The 20,208-nt window shown below is 48.9% G+C and overlaps 1 protein-coding gene across 3 annotated transcripts; it reads left to right on the forward strand.

Moving 5' to 3' along the window:
* The first annotated feature begins 84 nt into the window (after window positions 1-84).
* FXYD5 (FXYD domain containing ion transport regulator 5) lies at window positions 85-14,862 on the forward strand. Of its 3 annotated transcripts, none has more exons than XM_023516925.1 (10): window positions 131-149; window positions 300-581; window positions 890-950; window positions 2,772-2,852; window positions 3,689-3,745; window positions 5,392-5,496; window positions 8,986-9,048; window positions 10,904-10,933; window positions 11,014-11,088; window positions 14,538-14,862. In XM_023516925.1, exons 3-10 carry the CDS (start codon window positions 890-892, stop codon window positions 14,585-14,587), a joined length of 522 nt encoding a protein of 173 aa, XP_023372693.1. In that variant the 5' UTR covers window positions 131-149; window positions 300-581; the 3' UTR covers window positions 14,588-14,862. The 3 variants fall into 3 exon arrangements, with proteins under 3 accessions (XP_023372695.1, XP_023372693.1, XP_023372696.1); XM_023516928.1 differs by having other exon boundaries at window positions 300-450; XM_023516927.1 differs by lacking the exon at window positions 300-581 and having other exon boundaries at window positions 85-149.
* The last annotated feature ends 5,346 nt before the right edge of the window (window positions 14,863-20,208 follow it).

Here is a 20,208-nt window from a genome sequence, read left to right on the forward strand (position 1 = left end):
CCCTAAAGCCAGGAAACCCAAGAGGAAATGACTGAGCCGGTCTGGGTCCCCGCCCGCCCGCGCTCCCCTGGCCACACCCTCCGCCTGGAGTCAGCCACCGCGCTGCCCTCTCCCCACGCGGCCGCCGGTTCGGGACCCCAAGCTCTGACGTAAGTCCCTCCTCCGCCCACCTCCGCCCACCTCCATCCTCCTCCCCTCTGCCTAGGGCCTGGCTCAGGTGGGCGGGAGACTGGCCTTTTCTGTGCCTCTGCGCCCCGCGTTCAAGCCCCCCTCTCTCACCTCCTCTGTCTGTGCCACAGTGAGCCTCGCCGCTTCGCTCCCTCCTGCCTCAGTCTCCCCGGATCTCCGCCGTCCCCTCGGACCAGTCCTTCTGGGATCCTCGCAGCATCCCGTTCTATCCTCCCTGCACAGCGGCCCCAACGCCACTCACTTTTTCCTGTGTGATCAGGAGTGCGTTACTCACTCTTCCTCTTTGCCAACTCCTGGGCTCTGGGCCCCTGAGGGAGGGAAGGAGTCTCCTGATCTACTCCCCTGCCCCGACCCCTCACGTCCTTCGCCCTTCACTGTCAGTCCGGCTGGGGGTAAGTGTCTGGCAGAGGAGCAGGGAGGTGCTTTTCTACTTCAGGAGTGTCCTCTGGCATTTCTGCTGCTGGGAGATCAGTTTGCTCTGATGCTTCTTGTGTTCTTTGGGGACCTGAAGGGGAGAGAAATGGGTGGTGGCTTGGGGTCCCCACCTCTGAGCCTCTCACCCTTCGTTAGAAGCCAGCTGCTACTCCTGGAAGTCAGAGGTGGCTGCTCAGGGCAGGGAATGGGTCTGCAGGACCCACAGGGGCTGCCCTGGGCCTGCAGCCTGACATCACGACTGACCCTATCATGTTCTCACCCACAGATGTCGCCCTCTGGTCGCCTGTATCTCCTCACCATCATTGGCCTGATTCTTCCCACCAGAGGTAAGACCCTGCCCAGAGCACCCAGCCCTCCCAGTGTGCTGCTGGCTGGGTGGGTGGGGAATTTGGATGCTGAGTCCTGTCTACTCACCATCACTACTGAGCTGACACCAGGAAGTGGGGAGCCATCTGGGGGCAGGGTTGGATCCTCCTTGGACACCTCAGAACTGGGTGGGCCACTTCCAGTGAGTCTGGCTGGAGCCTGTCCTGCTGAGCATCCTCCATTTCACCTCGAAGAAGAGCTCGCTTGGTTTGATTTGGCCAGGAGATCCGTATCAGTTTCCTACTCAGCAGCCAGGAAGCCTGGGCGCCCAGCAAAGCAGATTACTGGGTGCCTGGGCAATGCACCATTAAGCAAAGGGGTTGAGCTGGGGCTAGTCTAAAGAGTTAGAGAATCTCAGCCTTGCCTGGCATGTATTTCTCAAAGGTGGGAACTGAGGGGGCATTTGCAGATGTTTTTTACATGGCAGGTACCGTGTGCATTAGCCCAGTTAGGTTTAAGCTGTTCTTGATTGAACACATTGTCATTCCTGTTCTACGGATGAGGAAACTGAGGCTCACTTAGGGAAAATGCCTTGTGCCAGTGGCTAGTACATGGTGAAGCTGGGATGATAACTGTCCTGCCTACCCCTAGAATCCAGAGCATACACTGCACTGATGGTGCCCCCATTCTCTTTGACAAAATGTATCTTTCAGCCATTCGACAGATATTTGCTGAGTGCCCACTATGAGCCAGATCTTCTGTGCACTGGGGAAATAGCAGTGACTAAAATGAGAGGTCACAGTCTAGTGGGGAACGTCAAATCAGCAAATGACGGAGCAGTAGACAGTATTTGAGAAGGTGACATGTGCTATGGAGAAAAACAGAGGAGGGGAATGAGGGTTGTTTGCACAGGGTGGTCTGGGAAGACCTCACCAGGGAAGTGACAATTCGAGCAAGGAGATGAGGAGAGAGCCTTACAGGTGATCTGGGGGTTGAGTGCTATCTGATGACTTTGAAGCACAGCAGGCAAGCAGGTGGCTGGGTTGGCGTGAGGAAGAGTGGGAGGAAGAGAGGTCCAAGAAGTGATGGAGGCCCTGGAGGAGGGGCATTCAGGGGCTAGGTGAGGACTTTGCTATTACCGAGAGTGAGGTTAGCTGGGGCAGGACTCTGAGCCAGGAGGGTCCAGACCTGACTCAGGTGTTACCAGGCTTCCTCTGGCTGCAGGTGGGGACTATGCCATGGGGCCAGGGACAGGAGCAGGAGACCTGGGAGGAGGCTGCTGGGATGTCCAGCGATGAGGTGATGGAGGCTGGACCAGGCTTGGGGCAGTGGGTGTGTCTAGTGCTGACAACCTGAAGCTCCATCTCATTCCATGCTATTTAGCCCTGGGAAGTAGATTCAATTATTATCTCCACTTGCAGACCAAGTGGACTCAAGGCAGGCAAGGCTCAAAAAGGGGACTTCATTTGCTCCAGGTCACATAGCAAAAAGGTTTAGGGAAGTAGAGTTTGAAATCAGGCCCCTGGCTGACCCTAGCACCTGGGCTAACAAGATGAACCTGCATCTCCCAGCCCACAAGGGTGGGCGAGGAGGGGGATGGAGGAAGGGTTCTCAGGCATTAGCATAGCTTAAAACACTTCCAAGGTCATGGATTCAGGGTCACGGATTCATGGTCACAGATTTATTGATACTGCCAAAGCTGGGTGGCTCCATGGGCAGATAGGACCTCCAGAGTTTCTAGAGTTGCCCCCAAGAGTTCAGCAAGAAGGGGAGAGTGGGAGTGTTGGTGAGACAAGAGGGACCAGAGGCTTCTCCCAGATTTCTCATCCTTTATTCCCCAGGACAGACATTGGAGGGGACCCCGCCCATTTCTCCAGTGGACTCAGCTACCATGGCCATATCTGGCCTGACACCAGCCCCAGGTGAGGATCTTAAGAGGGACAGTTCTGTCAAGATCCTGTCATTGCAAACAGCAACAAAAATCCTGCACTTGAACCAGACACACACGGGGATTTATGGAATCGTGTAACTAAAATGTCAGGGGATAGACCTTTAGGCGTGGCTCCGACTACCTGCTCAAATGATGTTCTCAGGAACCTCGCTCCATCTCTTAGCTCTGTTTTGTCAGTGTTGGCTTTGTTTTCAGGCAGTCCCCTCTCCTGGGACCATGTGGGTCCCTGGAAGCCTGGGGCTTTCATCCTTCCTGCTAAGAATCAAAGAGAATTTCCCCTTCCCCAATCCAGCAAATGTCCCAGAAGCTAGCATCTTTGGAGCTGATCATTGTGGCCACAGGCACAGAGAGCTAATTGGCTGGGCCTGGGCTCCATGTTCAGCCTTCTACAGGGCTGGCATCAGCCCCATTGAGTAAAGTACAGCCAGAATCAGGGAATGATGGTTCCCCAAAGGAAGTTCCAGGGGCTCATATCAGTGCATGTGGGTGCCGGTTTGTGGGCAAAGGTATTTGGGAGACTGAGTTAAACGTGTTTCCTTAAACTAGACATCTCAGCGTCTTGAGAGAGCTAATCTGCAGTCAGCATCCCCAAGGAGCCTCTGGGATGGCGTCTGTGGGAGGTGAGGTCCTGAGTCAAGGGAGATGCTGGCAGCACATTTGGACAGTTAGCAAACGACTGGATTAATTAAGTCATTTTCATTACATGGAAATTGTGTTGCTAAGGGAATCCCCTGTATATTCATCTACGGACCTTCTCCACTTTTTTCTCTGCTTTTTTCTCCCTGATCCCCTGTTTCTGGACTCCAGATACATCCTACCCAGAGCTTCAGGCCACCCCTGCGCCCCCAGCCGAGCCTGCTGATGGTGAGTGGGACAAGAGGAGGGGCTGGGGATGGGTCTGGGGCAGACATAGTTCCCCCTCTTCTGCTGATACTCTCGGTCTTTGGGTGCCTATTTCAGTCTCCACTTAAGCTTTGAACCTCCTGGTTTACTTTGAGTGGGGCAATCAGTCAATCCCATTCAATACTTTAAAAAAAAGAACTTTTAGGTCATATAAAGGTGGCTCACACCTCTAATCCCAGCACTCTGGGAGGCTGAGGTAGGTGGATCCCATGAGCTCAGGAGTTTGAGAACAGCCTGAACAAGAGTGAGACCCTGTCTCTACTAAAAACAGAAAAATATTAGCCAGGCATTGTGGCATATGCCTGTAGTGCCAGCTACTCAGGAGGCTGAGGCAAGAGGATTGCTTGAGCCCAAGAGTTTGAGGTTGCTGTGAGCTATGATGCCATGGCACTCTACCCAGGGTGACAGGGTGAGACTTTGTCTCAAAAAAAAATAAAGAACTTTTGAAATTGTGACATAGAAAAATATGAAACCCATAAATTATGTACAACTTAATGGCTTGCTCTGAATCGAACCCTTGTGTAACTATCACCCAGGTCAAGGAGTAGAACTTCAAACACCCCCAGAAACTCCCTGTGTGCCAACTCCATTCATTTCTTCCTTTCATCTCTATAACTCTTTTTTCCTTTCGTGAATTTTCAAATCACATTTGAACTTTTTCTTGGAGTATGACATAATTCAAAAGCAACTCCCCAGTTTTTTTCAATTGATGTTTACTGACATCGTCACACATACACACGTTCTCCGTGGAAAGGACGCAAATACTGCAAGCAAGAAAAATTCCATTGACACTCTCATGCTTCTTCCCTCCTGACCTCCCCGTCTGAGAGGTCCCCCTTGCTGGCATGGGGGATGGCTCCCCAGTGATACCATATGACGTGGCTATTACCTGGGAGAAAATATACTGACTACGTGGAATATTTGTGAGTTTCAGGATATCTAAATAGCCTTGTTTTTTTTCATGCAACTATATGTTTGGAAGCTTTTCTCACGTTACTGTGCAAAGATTCATCTTGTTTTCTCTGCTGCCCGTACCCCGCGGGGTGCCCTGCTGCAGTGAAGGTAGTCACACACCTCTTGGGCATGTTGATGGCTTCCAGCTTCTTCTGTCTGCACACAGTGCTGCAATGACAAGCCTGTCCCTTCTTCCTTGAGCAACACTTAGAGTATATTCTTATTATGTGCTGGTTATGGTTCCAGAGTTTTTTACTTGTGTTAACTCTTTTAATCCTCACACTGACTCTAAGAAGTTAGATCATCTCCATTTCACAAATAAAGAAACAGAGGCTCAGAGTGTCTTGCCCAAGGTCAGGGACACAGCTCCAATCAAAGTGCAGGAGTGTAGTCCCAGGGCCTGTGCTTTTGTCCAAAACACCATGGGGCAAAGGACGTGAATGTTTCAATTTGTTTCCCAAGTCCTGCACCAGTTTGTTCTCCCACCAGCAGTACATGGGAGAGTCCCCCTTTCTCACCCCTGTAATGACACTCGGTGTATTTGGGTTCTGCCAGCTTGTTGGAGGGAGATAGCTCCTTGCTGTGTTCTAGACCTGCATGTCCCTAATTCAGTCTTTTCTGTCTTTCCCTCCTTGCTTTTCTGACCTGAGTAGAAACAACACTAACGTCAGTCGAGGCCCAGACCCAGACCCAGCAAACGATGGAAGTGGATGGACCTCTAATGACAGATCCAAGGATCCACAAGAGCACCAAGGAAGGTAGAGCTGGGGACTGAGAACAGTGGCCTACAGTTTTTGTTTAATTCTCTGTCTGGGTCACCATTTCCCCAAGTCTGGAGCACCTGTCTGAGAGGTTGTTAATATGTTTTTAAAAATACTTTTTTTTTTGGTTTGTGGTCAAAGGTATTTGGGGGAACTCTGAGTTAAAACATGTTTCTTTATGACAGGACTTCTCAGAGTCTTCATCAAGCCAATTTGCAGCAAGCATCCCCAAGGGAGAGCATACATTATGCAGCATTTCCCAAACTGGTAGACTTGGGAACTCTCTCTCCTTCAGTTCCCTTCATGGGAGTGGTGCTATAAAATGTGATTCTGAACGTCTGTTTTGTGTATGTCTTAATAATAGTGTAGGAGCTTTTAAGTTGCAAAATATAGAAAATACAACTTTAAAAAAGAAGATTTATTGGTTAAATACGTTCTGTAAAGTCCAGAGGTAGCAGTTTCAGGCATAGCTGGATCAAGGAGCTTTCACTGCCATCATGACTGAATTGCTCCCTCGCTTAGCCCTGCTGTCTTCATTCTCAGCTTACTTTTCCTCTCTTGGTGACAAAGATGGTCACATGGTTCTAAATTTAGGTCACAAACCCAGTGGCTGGAGAACATCTTTTTCCCATTATTTCTACCCCAAAGCCTGGTATTGACTCTCATTGGCTTGGCTGGGGTCAGATGTCCATGTCTGAACCCATGGGAGCCTGGGAAATGAATACTCTGATTGGTTAGGCCTGAGTCTTGTGCCTCACCCTGGGTCTGGAGAGGGGGGTCAGCCCCTCCTGAATCACATAGATCTAGAGTCAGGGAAGAGGTAGTTTCCTTCTGGACATGTGAGTTAATGTTACCAGGTATGGAAAAGCAGCCAAACTGGTAAAATGGCAACAGAGGGCCTCTAATGCTTGTGTGATGATCCCTTTCACCGGGCAGCCCCCACTGGAACGTATTGTAGCTTAGGTCATTCCCAGGCTGAGAGGCATGCACAGTTGTGCAGGCTGGGCACTGTACAAGAGCACCACCTCTAAGGCCATGCCATTCCCCTTGGCAATCTTTATAATTGTATCAAGTTTTCAGTGATGGCATTAAAGCATCTCATTCTTACAGAATCTGTCTGCTAAAACAATTTTACAACAGATGAAAATAAAGCGTCTTGGGGAAGGGAGCTTTTTATGTATGGGAGTGGGGGATAGCAGCTATGTCCACACTTTCCAATTGATAAAGCCTTTTCACATATCTGCATTAATTTGCTCTGAGTCTTTGCTGACCTGAGTTACTTTATGTGTTAGTCCATGTTCCTGGGTCTACAGGAGAGAAATTCAGCAGGGCCAAGGGGATCATAGAGCCAAGTAGTAAAAGGCACCGATGAGCCTCCAGATTTCCCAGATCCTCTCTCTCTCCTCCATCTCTGCTTCTCTTCCCATTAGTGAGGAAATGGCCCCTGTTATCTCCCTGCTTGGAGCTTCCTAACTTCGCCAACTGTCTTAGTCACTAAGGTTGCTATAACAAAATACCACAGACTGGGTGGCTTAAACAACAAGAATGTTTTCTCCCAGTTCTGGAAACTGGAAGTTCATCATCAAGGTGCCAGCAGGGACAGTGCCTGGTGAGAGTTGTGGATGGCTGCCCTCTCACTATGTCCTCACATTGCCTTACCCTGATGTGTCTGGGTGGAGAGAGAGATTAGAAACAAGCTCTCTGTTCTATTCTAAAAAGGGCACTAATCCCGTCATGAGGGCCCCACCATCATGAACTCCTCTAACCCTAATTATCTACTAAAGGCCCCACCTCCAAATACCATCACATTGGGGGGTAGGGCTTCCACATGTGAATTTGTGGAGAGGGATACAATTTAACTTATAGTACCTAGCTTTCACCCAAAAATCACTAGTTGAGACTTGAAAATTCTCAGGGAAAGGCTAGACTGGGGTTTGCATACTTCCTATTGTAGCCTGGGTCACAATTAGGGAACCACATAGACTGGGGTAGGGAGAGCAGTTCCCCCAAAGAAAGTGGGAGCTGTTCCCAGAAGGAAGGAGGAGTGCAAAGTAGACAGACAATACTATTGCTGATGTTTGCAGAGAGCTTATTCCATGCTGGGTGCTGTACTAAGCTTTTGTGTGCTACCTCGTTCGATGTGCACAACTACCATACATGGTGGGGACTGTCATTACTCCTGTTTTACAGGGAAGAGAACTAAAGCCCAGAGAGGTTACTCAGCTTGCCTTGGGCCACAAAGCCAAAACTGACAGAATCTGAATTTGAATCCAGACTATCTAACTCCAGGGTACAACACAAACACCACACATCCTCATGGCTGTCCTTTGCATTTTCTGTGGTCTCAGCAGCTTTTTTTTGAGACAGAGCCTCAAGCTGTCCCCCTGGGTAGAGTGCTGTGGCATCACAGCTCATAGCAACCTCCAACTCCTGGGCTCAAGCAAGTCTCCTGCCTCAGCCTCCCAAGTAGCTGTGACCACAGGTGCCCGCCACAACACCCGGCTATTTTTTTGGTTGCAGCCGTCATTGTTGTTTGGCAGGCCCGGGCTGGATTCCAACCCACCACCTTAGGTGTATGTGGCTGGTGCCTTAGCCACTTGAGCCACAGGCGCCGAGCCAGTCTCAGCAGCTTTGCACCTGCCATTGATCTTATACCTGCTTTGGGCCGCACAATCCCTGAACATCTTGTAATCCTCGGCTGTCTGTTCATGCTGAGGGGGTGAGATGCTGAGAGAGGCTCAGGAAACTCAGGGCTCATGAGGCAGCTTTCACCTGTGACTTCTCACGGAGGCATCAGGTGGGATGTTGGAGTCCTTCTCGGGGCCAGAGGGACAGGGCCTTTTCTTTGGGGCACTGATTTTTTTTTTTTTCTCAAGAGAGGAACTCTTTGGTATTTTTGGTCTAAGGCAGTGTTTTTCAACCTTTTTTTTTTTATCTCACAGCACACTTGAACCTATAGTTAAACTTCCGTAGCACACTTAAATTATGTTGATCAAAAACAAAAAGTAAAAAAAAAAGAGTATACTTACTGGGCTTTGAACTTCTTTCAAAGATAATTGAATTAATGATCTTTAAAAATTTTCATGGCACACCTAAAATCCTCTCACGGCATACCAGTCAAAAATCACATCTAGGGCCAGAGGTGATATTCAAAATGTTTGACAAGTATCTCCAGGTCATAGAAGTCTCCCTGCCTGGCTATGACAGGGGTTTAGTTCCTTTATCCCCTGGATTGTAGGTGGTCCATAAAATCCTAGGGGAGGGTTCAGGGGTTCGGGTTGTAACCAGATGGTGCCAGCTTATTCAGTATTTCAGTATCTACCGTTCCTTGTTGCCTCTAGGGATGGATTTGGGGGATGGTTGACCCTGAACACTGGCTGTGCAGGTGTGGGAGAAGGGTTTCTCCCAGATACAGACATTCAGTGTCATCTCTTTTTTTCTGCTTCCACCAAACTCTGGCTGTTCTCTCTGTCCGTCCCACTGAAGCCACAACGATGGTTCCCAAGAGAATGTCTACCCGCGCAGACCCTCAGACCTTCAAGCCACCTGGTCAGTAACTCCCCCCCAGTATGTAAGTAGGCTGTTTTCTATTCACTGGGTATTTTCAGCACCTGGAACACAGCCAAGTGCAGAATAGTCCTGGTAAACATACGTTCAAGTGAATAAAGGGCTTCAAGCCTGGCAGGAGGCAGGGGGTGGTTGGTGAGCGTGTAATAAATGTCTGAATAGGTGGATGGATGCATAAATGAATGCTGCAGACATTCTCAATAACTGAAAGTGATAAACATTCATTCAGCTCTCAATTCTGCAATTTAGAAATGTAGGCTGTGCTTGTTTGGGTGGTTCTTCTGGTTTCAGCTGGATTTACTCATGCATGTGAGGTCACTTGTGGGTCAGCAGGGAGCTCTGTTTCTACCTGGTTTATTCCCCCTGTAGTCTGATTCTCCACTTCCTGCCCGGTCAACCCCAATGGATGAGTGAACATGATATGTACCCACAGGTCACATAGAAAACCTGTTTGCCCATTCATTCAACAAATATCCATTGAGCACCGCCCTAGGCAGTGAAGAAAACAGACAAAAATCTCTGTCCTCATGGAACTGATATTCTAGTAGGGGAAGAAAAATTATAAATAATAATCACAGTAATGATACAGGGTGGCCATAAAGTTCATGTGCAATTTACATCTGTTGAGTTTAACTTGCCATCAAAAAAAATAAAGCAGCATTAAAGAGATAAACTGAGGAGCAGAGGTCAAGTATCCATTATTCAAAATGCTTGAGACTGAAGTATCTCAGATTTTGGATTTCTTTTGGCAGGGAAGGTGATGTTTGGAATGTTTGCATTATGTTTACTGGTATAGCATTTCTAATCCAAAAATCCAAAATTCAAAATGCTCTCATGAGGGCAGCACCTGTGGCTCAGTGAGTAGGGAGCCGGTCCCATATACCGGAGGTGGCATGTTCAAAAACTGCAAAAATGGCTCGGCACCTGTGGCTCAAGTGGCTAAGGCGCCAGCCACATACACCTAAGGTGGCGGGTTCAAATCCAGCCCAGGCCACCAAACAACAATGACGGCTGCAACCAAAAAAAATAGCCAGGCGTTGTGGCGGGCACCTGTGGTCCCAGCTACTTGGGAGGCTGAGGCAGGAGACTCGCTTGAGCCCAGGAGTTGGAGGTTGCTGTGAGCTGTGGTGCCACGGCACTCTGCCCAGGGGGACAGCTTGAGGCTCTGTCTCAAAAAAAAAAATGCTCTCATGAGCATTTCTTCCTTTTTTAAATTTTAGATTAATATGAAGGTATAAATGATTAGGTTACCATGTTTGCATTTGTTAGGTAAAGTCTCTATTGTAGTTGGGTCCTGCACCCAGGGGTGTGCCATATACGGTTACATTGTGCCATTAGATGGGAGCACGCCGATCTCTCTCCCTCCTCCCCTCTCTAATGAGCATTTCTTTTTGAGGTTTGTATTGGTGCACAAGAAGTTTCAGATTTTGGAACATTTTGGATTTTCAGATTAGGGATACTCAACATGTATTTCATATGCAGGACCAGGGCAGGTCTCACTAAAAAGGAAGTGAACAAAGTAGCCACTTGGATGTCCAGGTTAATGGTGTTCCAGGCAGTGGGAACAGCTAGTGCAAAGACCCTGTGGTGAGGTGTCTGGCATGTTCAATGGCAGGGAGGCCAGTGGGGCTGGAGTACAGTGAGTGAGGGGAAGGGGGAGGGGATGAGGTTAGAGAAATAACGCAAGTCAGATTGTGCATGGTGAGGTCTTTGGGTTTTGTTCTAAGGGTACCAAAGCTGAGACCCTGGTGTTCTCACCTCCCTGACTCTGCCATTCACTTATTCACTCCATAAACGTTTGCTGAAACCTGACTTGCTCCTTGTCTGTCCCATTCAGGTCCAGATGAGGACAACCCCTTCTTCTATGGTAAGTTATACATGGGAAGATGTGGGGGAAGGAAGGGTGAAGGCCCCTCTGATTATACCCCCACCATTTTCTCTCTACAGATGAAAACACTCTCCGGAGACGGGGGCTATTGGTGGCAGCTGTACTGTTCATCACAGGCATTGTCATCCTCACCAGTGAGAATGGGAGTTGGGGGGGACGGGGAGGCTTGCACTGTGACTGAGGGTCAAGTCCTCACAGGCCTCTGTGCCAGGTTGTTTTATTTTTTTGAAACAAAGTCTCACTATGTTGCCCTTGGTAGAGAATTGTGGCTTCACAGCTCAGAACAACCTCAAACTCTTGGGCTTAAGCAATTCTCTTGCTTCAGCCTTCTAAGCAGCTAGGACCACAGGCACCTGCAACAACACACAGCTATTTTTTTGTTGTAGTTGTCATTGTTGTTTAGCAGGCCTGGGCTGGGTTCGAACCCACTAGCTCCAGTGTATGTGGCTGGCACCCTAGCCACTGAGCTACAGCCACCAGCTATAGACCCTAGCTGTGCCAGGTTGTTTTAAATGAGTTATCTGTCAGGTATATACCCATACAAATTACCCCAGAATTCAGTGGCTTACAATGATTATTTATTTAGCTCTCAAGCACGCAGTTTGGAAATGTAGACTGGGTTCAGCTACGTGGTTCTTCTGGTCTCAGCTAGATTTATTCATGCATTGAAGGCCAGTTGTGGGTCATCAGGGAGCTCTGTTCTTGGTTCTTCCCCTCATGGTTTTATTTAACTAGCCTGGGCTTGTTCACATGATAGCAGCCTGGGTCTGGTTGAGAGAGAGAAAAAAAGTGAAAGCGAAAGCAAAAGCTTGCAGACTCAGAATTGGCCACCGTCACCTCTGCCACATTTAGTCAAAGCCAGCCACAAGGCCAGGCTTCTTCTTCTAACAGTCAGGAAATAAACTTCCTGGATTTGGGGGATGGTTTGGGAAGAGAGGCAGAGTCACACTGCCTGACACAGATATCAATGGGGAGGGGTGGAGAACTGGGGGCTGGTCTGGAGGTCAACATACCACTCTGGGGTCACAAGCACACTACGCACAGACCTTTCCAGGGAAAGAGGAGGGAAAAGGTTGGGTGGGGAGGAAGTGGATGAAGATTAATGCCTCATCTGGGTAAAGCAGCCCCACCCACTCAGTCAACCAAGAATAGAGGGAGCTGGAGCTGCCAGAGCAGCCCCTCTTTGAAGACTTCAATGTTTCTGTAAAATCTTCCAGGGCATAGATGTTGGCAGCTGGACCCAAAAAAGGTTAATTAGAGACCGTTTAATAGAGGGACTTTTCCACCACCAGGGTAATGGGGCAGTGCAGAGCCCTGGACTAGCCATGATGGGGAGCTATTAGCAGCTGGGGCCTGGTGAGAGATGGAATTGGTTGGAACTGTGTCCCTAGAGAGAGGGTTCCAGCCACTGCCTCACTGTAACCCAACCAGCAGGGAGCCAAGCCCAGAGGAGCAGATGCTTAAACCTCCCTTCCCTCTTCCCCTCTTGTCTCCTGTAATGCTGACCTAGAGGGCAAGGGGCCCTGGAGGGTCGGGTCAGCCTCTCAAGACCCAACACAGGGCAGAGAAGGGCCGACAAAGGGAGAATAACAAGTAGAGAAACTGATTTTTTTTTTTTGCAGTTTTTGGCCGGGGCTGGGTTTGAACCCTCCACCTCCAACATATGGGGCTGGTGCCTTACTGCTTTGAACCCCAGGCGCCACCCAGAGAAACTGATTTTTTTTAAAGGCTTTTAAAATGCTGCGGGACAATTGGACAACACCCTGATTTACAAGCTCTTAGTTAATCTGGGTAGTCTGCACGAACTATAATTTCCTACTTGTCCAATTTCCTCATGAGGAAAGTGAGCACAGCCACATCTTATTTGCCTTAACGGGGAGGCAGAGAGAGCATGGATGATCACTTGATACTACCCTTGGTCTTAGCGGAAAGGCTGAGAAGCCAGAGAGCACTGATGATCATAAAGCAGGATCACTAAGGGGCACTGCTGTGTTGGTCATTCAGAATGTGTTTGGGGCTGGGCATGGTAGCTCACGCCTGTAATCCTAGCACTCTGGGAGGCCGAGGCAGGTAGATTGCTTGAGCTCAGAAGTTTAAGAGCAGCCTGAGCAAGAGTGAGACCCTGTTTCTAATAAAAACAGAAAAACTAGCCCTGTGTTGTGGCAGGCACCTGTAGTCCCAGCTACTTGGGAGGCTGAGGCAGGAGACTCGCTTGAACCCAGGTTTGGAGGTTGCTGTGAGCTGTGATGCAACGGCATTCTACCCAGGGGGACAGCTTGAGGCCTGTCTCAAAGAAAAAAAAAAAAGTCTGTCTCAAAAGAAAAAAAAAGTGATGTGGCTGCATCAGGCCCACCTGGCTCTCAGTGGGGCAATAATTAAGGCTCGGAGAATTGAAGAGTCTGCCCAAGGTCACACAGCACATGAGAATTGGTGAAGGACTGGCCCCAGGTCTGGGTGAGGGCAGAGCCTGGGACGTTAGCTCTGGGGACATATACTCTTCCAACAGCTAGCATTTGTGGACACCCAGTCTGTGTCCCCCTGTGCTGGGTGATGCTGGGGGCATGGTGGTGATAAATAGCCCCGGTCCCTGCCTCAGGGAACTCACATCTGGTGAGGAGATGACAATAAACAACAGAGTGGATACAGAGAAAGATGTTTGTCAAATAAGGCAGAATGGGCTGGGGAGAGAAGCTTCCTCTGATTCCTGATGATGAGAAAATGGTAGAAAAACCAGGTAGAGGGAACAGCAGGTGCCAAGCCCTAGGAGGCAGGAATGAGCTGGGCATGTGTGACAGCAGCAGGAGGAGCCAAGCGGCTGGGGCAGAGTAAGCCAGAAGGAGTGAGGCTGGAGAGGTGAGGGGTGGGGGAGGCAATAGCGGCAGCCAGGAGACAGTAGATTACTATTTTTCAAAGTCCCCTGAGCTTCTAAGGTCCCCCTGACCTGCTCTGGTCTGGCCACCTGGCCTCCTTACTGTCCCTTGAGCCCTCTGTGTCCTCTTTCCTCAAGACCTTTGCAATGGCTATTCCCTCTGCCTGGAACACCCTTCCTCCAGGTGTCACAATGGCTCCCCCAACCTTCTTTAGGTCTTTGCTCAGTGAGGCCCCGTCGTCATCCCTTTGAGGATGTGCTGGGGTCCTGGGCCTCCCTGCCTCCTTTCTGGCTTTGTTTTTCTTCACTCCATTTACCCCCATCTGACTTCTCATCGTCATACATTTGACTCTGTTATTTTTCTCCTCCTTGGTCTTCCCCACTAGAAAGTCAACTCAACAAGGGCAGAGATTTTTAACTTTGCTCCCCACTATGTTCCTAGCATGTGCACAATAAATACACACTAAACGAGTACACAACGTGCAAAATAGTCTTGAGTTTTCCAAGAGCTCTTGTGTGCAGATATGAGAAGCTCCTCCCTCAAGGGGTGGTACCCTGACTGCTGTTAGGGGTGCTTCTCCATCACTTGTTTATAGAGTTGTCTTTGAATTTCCCGAGGGCTGGGAATGACTGGCCTGGCTCTCCAACACCCGGAGCACCCGTGATAATCAATATTGCTCCAACTTGTGACTGAGCCCTTTCCTTCACCCACAGGTGGCAAGTGTAGGCAGCTGTCCCAGTTATGCAGGAATTATTGCAGGTGAGTCCATCAGAAGTAGGGGCTGGCACCCCAAGACTGAGCCCTCCACCAGCTCACCATGCCCAGCCTCCTCCCTCCCCTCGAAGAGCCTCCAGAATGGTCAGTATAAGAAGCCCAGCCTGAGGGGAAGACACAGATGCCTGGACCCGGAGTTGGGGCTGATGGCCCGAGTCCCCTGCCTTCCCCACCTTTGCCACCTGGAAGGCTGCTGGGTTCCCTGGCCACTGCCCCTCCAATTATCTGCCCTGTTCAGACCAAAATAAAGCACAGTGGATCTTCCTTACCTTGTGGTCTCTGATCATTCATGACAGGGGAGTTGAAGAAATGCAGGGCCTGGCCTGGGTCCCCCCACCACACACACCCAGGAGTAAAGCAAAAGTCAGACAGAGAGCAAGGCAGGAACAAAGTGAAAGAGGGCGGCCTGGGGCCTGAGGGGTGGGAGCCAAGCTGTGGCCAGTAAAAGAGTCAGGGCTGCATTGTGCCTGCAGGAAGTTTGAGCCCCCCCACCCCCCTACTGCCCATCTGGCAGCTCAGCTCTACCACTGGGAGGGCATCAGGCAAGCACAGGCGGAGGTCCCAGCCCCTGGTGGTCCCCTCGCCTTCAAATTTCCCAGCCTGCACATCCAAACTCCAACAGTACCCCTCCACACACAAATGGTCACCTCTCGGCCACCTCTTGGCTTATAGATGTGTCCACTAAGAAGGCCATGTGGGCCCTGGCATGGGCTCAGAGTGCAATTTGAGTGAGGAACTCTGGGGTGCTAGGGACCAAGAATAGAATCAGGAAGGGGCATAGACACCGGCTTCACTTCCCAAAGCCCCTAGACTCCACAGCCCATGAGGAGGGGTTCAACCAGGCTAGCCCAGAGCAGCCCTTCAAGGGCAAGGCTTAGGCCAGGTGCTCCGCCCAGGTGCAAGGCTTGTGCCAAAGTAAAGAGACAAGGTCCTGGTCACAGGGGGTTGCACAACCACCTTTTACAAACTTCAGGTCACAACCCATCCATGGATTACAAAACAGTTTAGTGGGCTGTGAGTAGCATGAAAAAAGAAAAAGAAAAGAAATAATGAAAAAGAAATCACCAGCACATCCCAGATAACAAACGAAAGACTTTATATATGCAAGGTAGACATAAAGTTCGTGTGCAATTTACTAAAATAAACTATTTTAAATTGCACACGAACTTTATGTCCACCCTAAATAATACATATAGTACATTGCATACATATATGTATGTAATATACATATTGGGGGTACTAAAAATATTTCCTTATTGGCACCCACCACCTGCTAATCAGAACAGATGTCTAACTGAAGAGGAAGGAACATTATCTATATATGTAGTGTCTCTCTCTCTCTCTATATATATATACAGAAGAAAAGAGATTATGTCCATTAAATTAAATCATTTGAAAATGTTATTGCTCAAATATTTTCAGCCTACAAAAATAGCAATTTCATATGGCTCAACCTCTTGATATACATAACAGTGATGACATAAAATGCATGTCATACTGCGTGACCCTCTTTAAAGATGAGACCTAGGTGGCGGCAGGGAAGAAACATTGCTTCTTAGAACAGGAAATGCCCGCAGCCACATCTGCTCCCTGGCTCTGCAGCCACATCAGTATTTGAAAGATGTTTTCAGGACAGTTACTTCCCAGACTTCAATCGTTACATACCCTGTTTGTTCCCAGTGGCTGACATATTTTCATCCCACCTGTACTGTTATTCATTCTTTTAAAAGAACAGCTCCCTTTTTAACTTAAGTGAATTGATTTTGCAAGGCACACTCATATATGGATAACCAGTACCGCTTGATATAAATAGAAGATAGCTATGAAGATAAACCCAGTGGAAAGAAATGAAGAAAACATTATATTGAATTCTAGCCAGACATGGGGTTGCTGTCCAAGGGCTCTGAACCAGAGGCCACGGGTCAGGTTGTGATTTTACCCTATTGCCCGAAGAGACTGCAGTTTACAGGGGTGTGGTTGAAACCCTACTGCCACGGTAGGCCTGAGATCACGCTCACTTCTGACACCAACTGCAGGTTTGAGACCACCCTTAGGTTTCACAATTGGCTGGAAGGAGTCACAGAACTCAGGGAATGCTGTCATGCTCACATTTCTGGATTATTATAGTGAAAAAAAATCAGCCAACGAGACTGGGCGCCATGGCTCAGGCCTGTAATCCTAGTACTCTACAAGGCTGAGGCAGGTGGATTGCTTGAGCTCAGGAGTTTGAGACCAGCCTGAGCAAGAGTGAGACCCTGTCTCTACCTAAAATACAAAATCTATTGTGGTGGGCACCTGTAGTCCCAGCTACTTGGGAGGCTGAGGCAACAGGATCGCTTGAGTCCAAGAGTCTGAGGCTGCTGTGAACTACGCCACGACACTCTACCCAGGCGGGCAGAGTCTTACGGGTGTGGTCCAAGGCCACAAGAGTGCAGACAAAGACACTCTTATCAAGCAGAACATTCCAAGGGCCCAGAGATTACCTTCCAACAAATAAACAAATAAATAAAATCAGCCAAGGAAAGAGACATATGAAAAGGGAAAAGTCCAAGGACGTTCCAAATACGAAGCTCCCAGGTGTCCTTTTCCAGTGGCGTTGTGGACAGTACTTGGCTTCTCTTAGCGACATGGAGTATTGCTAACCCAGGGGAAGTTGCTCAAGACTTGGGTGTCCAGAATTTTTAGTACGGCACAGTCACACCATGTGACTGACCTCAGTCTCCAGCCCCTCTGGAGGTGGAGCTGAGCCTGCGTGGCCCACAGCCCCCACCATAAATCACAGTGTTGGGAACAATCGGGTGTGGCCCAAGGCCCACTTGAAGACAAAGACACTCTTATCAAGCAGAACATTCCAAGGGCCCAGAGATTACCTTCCTACAGCCAAGAGCAGAGGTCAGAACTTTCTTTGGATAGTTAGCTCTTTACTGGACAGAGACTTTCTCCCTCACATTGTTTGATGGCTTAAGCCATCTGCAAAGGGGATTTGCTTTCTGGCGATGCAGTTCCATGCAACTTTATATTGTTTGAGGCCGAAAACCATCTCACATGCTGCCACATCAGATTTGGAGACACCCAACGGCTTCCTTGGGCAGAGCAAGGGTAGTGCGTCCTCCCTGGGGGACCGCCGGGGCGTCCTTTCTCTCTTGCCCATCTTCCCATGTGGGTAACTCCACATTCCCCAGATGCCCTCTGAGACAGGCCCTGATGTAGACTCAGCTCTCTCATGATATTCAGATGCCCGGAAGAGACCATCCTTCTGCATACATGGAAAAGACCTCCAGAAATCTCTCCCCAGCACTGTTTCCAATGCTCCCAAAGAGTTGTTCATCTGTGGCCCAAATCCTTTCTGGCACAGCACACCTTCTCCTGTTGTGTCATCTCCTGAACTAAGGCTCCCTCCTCCTCTCTTGCATCAGGGAAGGAGGTTTCTTGCCAAGAGTTAATGGCGTGAATGTTATTCAGCCAGCCTCCTGAGTGCAGTTCTGTCAAGGTTCTTGTTTGGGAAGAATTGAGGCCAAACTCCATTAACTAAAAGAAATCTACTTTTTTCTCATGTGACGCTAGATTGTGCTCTTCTAGGGGGCATGGGGAAGGTCCCTGCGGGTGTCTGTGGCGGGGGGGTTGCTTCTATGGGGCTGGGGAGTCAACGCCTCCGGCTCCTGACAGCAGCAGATTAGGCAGCGCTTGAAACAGGGTCTGCAATGGCTTTGCAATTGCCTGCTAGGCTGGGTTAAACTACATTTCCCAGAATCTCTTTCCCACATGCCCGTAGGTTTCTTCTAGGCTGCGTCCCAAGAGACATTCTTGCCGGGGGCAGGGGTGGAGAATTTGTGTGGTGGAGGTGAAGCAGAAGTCGTTTTGTAATTTATACTGGTTTTTGCTTATCTTGTTGCCATCTGGCAGGACTGTAACTCGCGCCTTCCCTGGGTCCTCCTTTGGGTTCTTCAATACCTGGGCCAGGTGTGTGCTTACCTCCATCATGAAAGGCCTTGGATCCAGCAGGGTACCCCCCCCCCCAACCATCACCACCACCAAGATCAGAGGCAACAAGAACTGACATGGGGCTCAGTCTGTCCTTGAGGGCTCCCAGTTATGCTTATAGGTTCCAGCTTGTCCTTGCTCTCCTGGACCTTACATGCATCTTCCTGTAGCACCAGTAGCTTCCTGTACTAAGTCCCCAGAGAAGGCAAGCCCCTGAGTAATGGAGTATTTGCATCCATAGCACATTTTAGTGAAAATAAGGAGTGTAATGGGGCTGCTTCGTTGCTTCTAACTGTGCTGTAAAGCTTCAAGAAAGAAAATGATGAGCTTGGAGCTTTAAATTCCCAGCTTAAATTCTGCATAAGGGACTTGAAAGCTTCCGTGACTGCCCTGAAAGAAGCTCTTATTTTCTGTAGCTACAGGGCTGAGGTTTCTGAAAATCAAACCCAAAGTTGAATCCTGCGGGTGGCTGAATTACAACCGAAATTGAACTTCCAACCTCACAGGGTGTCTTTTGTTACAATAAGGGCATTGACTGGGAAAGAGTGGGGTCCTGAAAAGTGGGGCAGGGATCTATGAGCAGAGTCTAATGGAGTTGGGGACCTTAACCCTCTAAGTTCTGCCAAGTCTCTTTGCCTGTTGAGGCAGCCCTTTCAGCCCTGCCTGCAGGGGCGAGCCTCTTCTTTGCTGTGATGGCCGTGTGTAAGGTAGTTGCCTTGCAAGGCACAGTCATCGCCCCTCAAGGCCTACTTCTATCCCTTCTTCTTGCTTGTAAGACCTATGACTAAACTCAAGGCTCAGGGCAAGGTAGAGCGTGACCCATGAAGAGGTGCAACACATACCCAAATAATTATTAATTTCTGCTCACCAGTTTATATCAACAGAAAACTGGGGAATGTGTGTGTATTCAATAAAAACTTGGATGAGGGATATTTACTGATATTGGTCCACTTGGCAGAGATTCAGCTTGAGTGAGGTGCAAGGAATGGCTATGACAGTTTGCTTGGTTGGTTGACGGATGCACAGACCCAAAGTTGGCCCACAGTAGGCCGAAATATCAAAGCTTCCTTGGTATCCTGCAGAGTATGAGTCGGCAAGCTTTTTCTGTAAAAGACCAGGTAGTGAATGTTTTAGGTTTTATGGGACAGTCTCAGGCTGTGAATATTCAACTCTCCCCCATTGTAGCAAAAGAAGCCACAAAGATAATATATAAATAAATGAACGTGGCTGTGTTCCAATCCAAGTTTATTTGTGAAAACTAAAATTTGAATTTCATATGGTTTTCATGTGTCACAAATATTACTCTTCTTTTGATTTGATTCCAACTAAAAAATGTAAAAACCGTCTTTATCATGTGAGCCATACAAAAACAGCCTATGAGCTAGATTGGGCCATGATGTGTAGTTTGATGATCTCTGTTATAGTGAAAGGCTTAGGAGATTGGAAAGGTAGAGTGGCTTTCTTTCTTTTTTTTTGAGACAGAGCCTCAAGCTGTCGCCCTGGGTAGAGTGCTGTGGCATCACAGCTCACATCAACCTCCAACTCCTGGGCTCAAGCGAGTCTCCTGCCTCAGCCTCCCAAGCAGCTGGGACCACAGGCAACCACCACAACACCCGGCTATTTTTTTTT

The sequence above is a fragment of the Otolemur garnettii genome, unplaced genomic scaffold (genome assembly GCF_000181295.1).
Source record: "Otolemur garnettii isolate 467f Iridium unplaced genomic scaffold, OtoGar3 scaffold00100, whole genome shotgun sequence".
NCBI classification, from domain to species: domain Eukaryota; kingdom Metazoa; phylum Chordata; class Mammalia; order Primates; family Galagidae; genus Otolemur; species Otolemur garnettii.

Excerpts from the sequence above, each read along its gene's own strand:
- FXYD5 (XM_023516927.1), top strand. The coding sequence starts at position 890 with ATGTCGCCCTCTGGTCGCCTGTATCTCCTCACCATCATTGGCCTGATT. Across the intron at positions 951-2,771 it reads CCTGATTCTTCCCACCAGAG|GACAGACATTGGAGGGGACC; the intron begins GTAAGACCCTGC and ends TTTATTCCCCAG. Across the intron at positions 5,497-8,985 it reads CCACAAGAGCACCAAGGAAG|CCACAACGATGGTTCCCAAG; the intron begins GTAGAGCTGGGG and ends GTCCCACTGAAG.